At 32.1% G+C, this 4,481-nt stretch overlaps 1 protein-coding gene across 1 annotated transcript; it reads left to right on the top strand.

Moving 5' to 3' along the window:
- The first annotated feature begins 251 nt into the window (after positions 1-251).
- LOC109022041 (homeobox-leucine zipper protein HAT22-like) lies at positions 252-1,748 on the top strand. Its single transcript, XM_019004824.2, has 3 exons — positions 252-859; positions 968-1,047; positions 1,280-1,748. Exons 1-3 carry the CDS (start codon positions 395-397, stop codon positions 1,569-1,571), a joined length of 837 nt encoding a protein of 278 aa, XP_018860369.1. The 5' UTR covers positions 252-394; the 3' UTR covers positions 1,572-1,748.
- Positions 1,749-4,481: the final 2,733 nt, after the last annotated feature.

The raw sequence follows: 4,481 nt of genomic DNA, 5'->3' as shown, positions 1-4,481 counted from the left end.
GTATTCTAGGGTATTTGAGATAGATCAGAGAGAGAGAGAGAGAGAAATTTCTCTGTTGTCTTTTTTTTTTATATTTTATTTTAAAAGAAATTGTAATATTTTCTATATTATAAGGGTGGTTATAACATGGTATTTAGTGGGGTTCAAATGGTCAACCTATGTAAGAGAGATAGGGGGAACTTTGATGATTTCCCAGGCTGAGATTCGTCTCTATACTCATTCTCACCTTTGATTAATAATCATAGCCACCCACCCACCCACCCAACGCCCCCACAAAAGTCTCATTCATTCTCTTTCCCCTTCTTATAACCCTTCTGCTCCCATAACTTTCAACCATATTATCTCTGGCCTCCTCCCCCTATTTCACATAACAGAGAGAGATTGTCTTCTCCAAATGGGTTTTGATGATCATATTGTTTGTAACACAGGCCTCGTTCTAGGGTTAGGTCTCACATCAGCAACATATGAAGAGGTTCCATCTCCATCAAAGGCAGGGCCGCCAAAGAAACCGTGCCTAAATTTCACGACCACTAATTTTGAGCCGTCCTTGACGTTGGGTCTTTCCGGTGAGGGTTATGGCCACCAAGTCCCCAAAAAGATTGATGTGAACAGAGGTTGTGACGAACCGGTTGACTTGTACCGACAAACTTCGCCTCACAGTGCAGTTTCTTCCTTCTCTAGCGGCAGGGTCAAGAGGGAGAGAGACCTTAGCAGCGAAGAAATTGAGGTAGAGAGAGTCTCTTCAAGAGTCAGTGATGAAGATGAAGATGGTCCTAATGCAAGAAAGAAGCTTAGGCTCACCAAGGAACAGTCTGCTCTTTTGGAAGAAAGCTTCAAGCAACATAGCACGCTCAACCCTGTAATCTCTCTCTCTCTCGCTCTCTCTCTCTCTCTCTCTCTCTCTCGTCGGTGTTATTGTTTCGATCTGTTCTAAGTATTAGGGTTGATGTTTTGATCGAATTAACAGAAGCAAAAGCAAGCTTTAGCAAGGCAGTTAAATCTACGGCCACGACAGGTTGAAGTTTGGTTCCAGAACAGGAGGGCCAGGTCTGTATATCTATCATCCTTAACCCTTACAAAAAAGTAAAACTAAAGGTTCCATAACCCAGGAGAACTTTCAAAAGGGTCCCCATAAAAACTGCCCATAAACTACAGTAAAGGGCTCCAGTTTTTGGATAGGAGGATTTCATTAATGTTCCAATACGTTTTTTTTTAGTTGTTTGGGGATTCATATTTTCCAAGTTCCATGAGCAATAAAAAAAAGTACTGTTATGTGTAGGACAAAGCTAAAGCAAACCGAGGTGGACTGTGAGTTTCTGAAGAAGTGCTGCGAAACACTGACAGATGAAAACAGGAGGCTACAGAAAGAGCTACACGAGCTGAAGGCACTGAAACTAGCCCAACCCTTGTACATGCACATGCCGGCGGCCACCCTCACCATGTGCCCATCATGCGAAAGGATTGGATCAGGTGTCGTCGGCGAAAACGCTTCCAAGATCAGCACCTTTTCGATGGCTCCTAAGTCTCACTTCTACAATCCCTTCATGACCAATCCTTCTGCAGCTTGTTGATTAATTAATAGGGTGTACTTAGGATTAATTAGAAGAGAAAATATAGATGATATATATATATATATATATCTCCTCTCATAACCCCTGTTTTTTTCTGGTCTCGAGGGAATTGCTTGTAGTAAAAAACTAGTGTAATTAAGTTGTAGAAATTAAATAGTCCTTACTGATCATCATCAATTTCCTTTCCTTTCTTTTTTTTTTTCTTTTTTATATGTGTCTTGTAAACCGTTAAACAATATTATATATTATATATATATATATATCTACGAAGAGATATAAGTACCATATTATATATACATATATATTATTAATTTTTTTTATTAATATTGATTTAATTATTCGATCTTTTGTTTCAAGTTCAGACACCTCTTCAATTTCGGCCTCCTTGACGTGTAAAATGGATATAATGGATAGTGAGCATGAGGTGCAACTTCTAACAATAAATTAAACACGTACATATGATATATATATATATATATATCGATCCTTATATAATATATACATGATGATATATTAAACCTACGTACGAGAGATAAGGATGCATGATAACTTGTTTTGGCAATTAATTAAGGTATTTTGCACGTACGATTTCTCCCTTTTACAATAAATTATAAAAGAAGCTTATAATAAACCTTTTACATAAATTTCCAAAAAATTAATGTCTAATTTAAGCTGTCATGGTTATATAATTGATTATTAGGGTTAATATATGATGATATGACTAATTAGTCACGCCACATTCATTCATGCATGTTTTTAGTGTCATATATATATAAAAAAAAAAAAAAAAAAAAAGGAAGAAAGATCATGGGATACTTATAAATTATGATCAGTTGGATGTTATGATTAAGTAAAAAGCAGAGGATAGGTGTGGGCCTGAAGGAGGTTAGCTCACGTGTATCTGTCTCTAATTCAGTTGTTTTTGTGTATTAGAGAGAGAGAGAGAGAGAGATCATATGGGTCTAATAAATGGGTGGTCAGAGGCGTGTATAGAAAGTAAGGAATGGATGATTCATTTGAAGAAAGTATTCCAGATAGAGAGGATTATGGTCTCGTGAGATGCTCTCCCTTTCAGGGGACTGGTGGGGCACACCCCACGTGATGTCCCAATGGGCTTCTCCTTTTCTTTTCTTTTTTTTCTTTTTTTTTTTCAATTAATAATAATTCACATTTTTCTTGAAAGTCAGACAAGACTAATTTTGTGGGCCCAAAGTCCGATGCCTTTGCCTTCTGATTAAACTTTGTAAGAGTGATTTAAATTCTTATCATTAATTTCTATAGTTAGTTTCAACCGTTATGAGTTTTTTATTTTTATTTTATTATTTTTTTTACTTAATAATTAAGTAAATATTTTTTAATAATATTATAAATTTTTTTATTTTTTTAAATATATTTAAATATATTAAAATATATAAATATAAAAATAAATAAATTCTAAATATACTAGCAGAAGTCTCAGTCGGAGCGATAGGAGTAGCACTACTCATTTAAATAGGGAGATAAGATGACTTAATTTTAAATAAAAGTTAAAAATTAAATAAAATAATATTAAAATAATATTTTTTAATATTATTATTATTTAAAAATTTTAAAAAATTATAATAATAAAATATCCTTAATAGTAAAAGTTTGAAATTAATCCATCACATAATAATGGTAAATGAGAAATAATGTTACTGCAATTTGCCAAAAACGAAGGGCGCAGATTAAAGGATGGGAGAAAGAAGAGAGAGAGAGAGAGAATGTAAACGTTGGGGGCACGCCAACATGATTAGAGCCGACAGGCAATGCATGAATGATGAGAGGGAACTTCCGTAGTAATAATAATATTATATTAATATTATTATATTCAGACATTCACTCGTTATGGTGCGGACCAATAATTAATGAGAGGGACTTTCGTGGAAAGGAGGTACTTTCCTGGAAAACTCTTCCTCCTCATCATTTTCATCATCATTTTTCTATCAACATCGTCATGATATCAATTATTTGTTTTTGAACCTTAGAAAGTACGTGCAAGCTTGCTTTACGCGCTCTCTCATCCCTTACATTTTAAAAAATAAAAACAAAAAATCTTTCCTAATTATCATTTGTATATTACAATCAAATAAAATGAGATGAAATTTATATAAAAATTTAAAAAAATGATAACGATGATATGATATAATATGATACGAGATAATTTTTGTATCTAAACGAGTCTTTAATTTCTAATAAATACAAATATTTTATACAATCATATTTTAAAATAAAAGAATAATTTTATAAAATAGTAAAAATACTTTATAAAAATACTTTCACTTTAAAATATGTATTATGACATGTATAGTATAGATATAATTACCCCCAATAAAATACCATGATGCCAAGATGACAACTACCCTCCTCCCCTCTCTCACCTTCTCCATTTTCTAATGAGAGTATTATATCCATTTTTTTTTTTTAAAAGTTTAGAGACATGAAGTCTTATCTACAATAATATTTGATATACCCTTAACTTGCATGCTCGTCACCATCAAAATTAAGGTCATGTTTGGCAAATATGAGAATTTTTAAAATTCTCAAAATTTATCATAACTTCATTTTCAAACATCACTCAAATATAAAATATTTTTTAATTTTAAAATTTCAACATTTTCATCTAATCATTAGCTAATCATTACTTAAACACAAAAATCAATATAATTTTACAAATTTCAAAACAAATATAATATTAAAAAATTACATTCAAATAATTTTTTAACTTTATATATTCACTTTCACACACTCCAATACAATACTTATTTTAAAATATATTTTTATTCAATTTCTTTCTCTCATTTCTCAAAACCTAATAAAACATCTTTACTTAAATCATTCACAACTATTCACAAAATTTTGAGATACTTTAAGCAAGCAAACATGCCCTTA

This window comes from Juglans regia, chromosome 8, assembly GCF_001411555.2.
Source record: "Juglans regia cultivar Chandler chromosome 8, Walnut 2.0, whole genome shotgun sequence".
In the NCBI taxonomy this organism is placed as follows: Eukaryota; Viridiplantae; Streptophyta; class Magnoliopsida; order Fagales; family Juglandaceae; genus Juglans; species Juglans regia.
This window is presented reverse-complemented; position numbering and strand designations above follow the sequence as displayed.

Excerpts from the sequence above, each read along its gene's own strand:
- LOC109022041 (XM_019004824.2), top strand. The coding sequence starts at position 395 with ATGGGTTTTGATGATCATATTGTTTGTAACACAGGCCTCGTTCTAGGG. Across the intron at positions 860-967 it reads AACATAGCACGCTCAACCCT|AAGCAAAAGCAAGCTTTAGC; the intron begins GTAATCTCTCTC and ends TCGAATTAACAG. Across the intron at positions 1,048-1,279 it reads TTCCAGAACAGGAGGGCCAG|GACAAAGCTAAAGCAAACCG; the intron begins GTCTGTATATCT and ends TGTTATGTGTAG.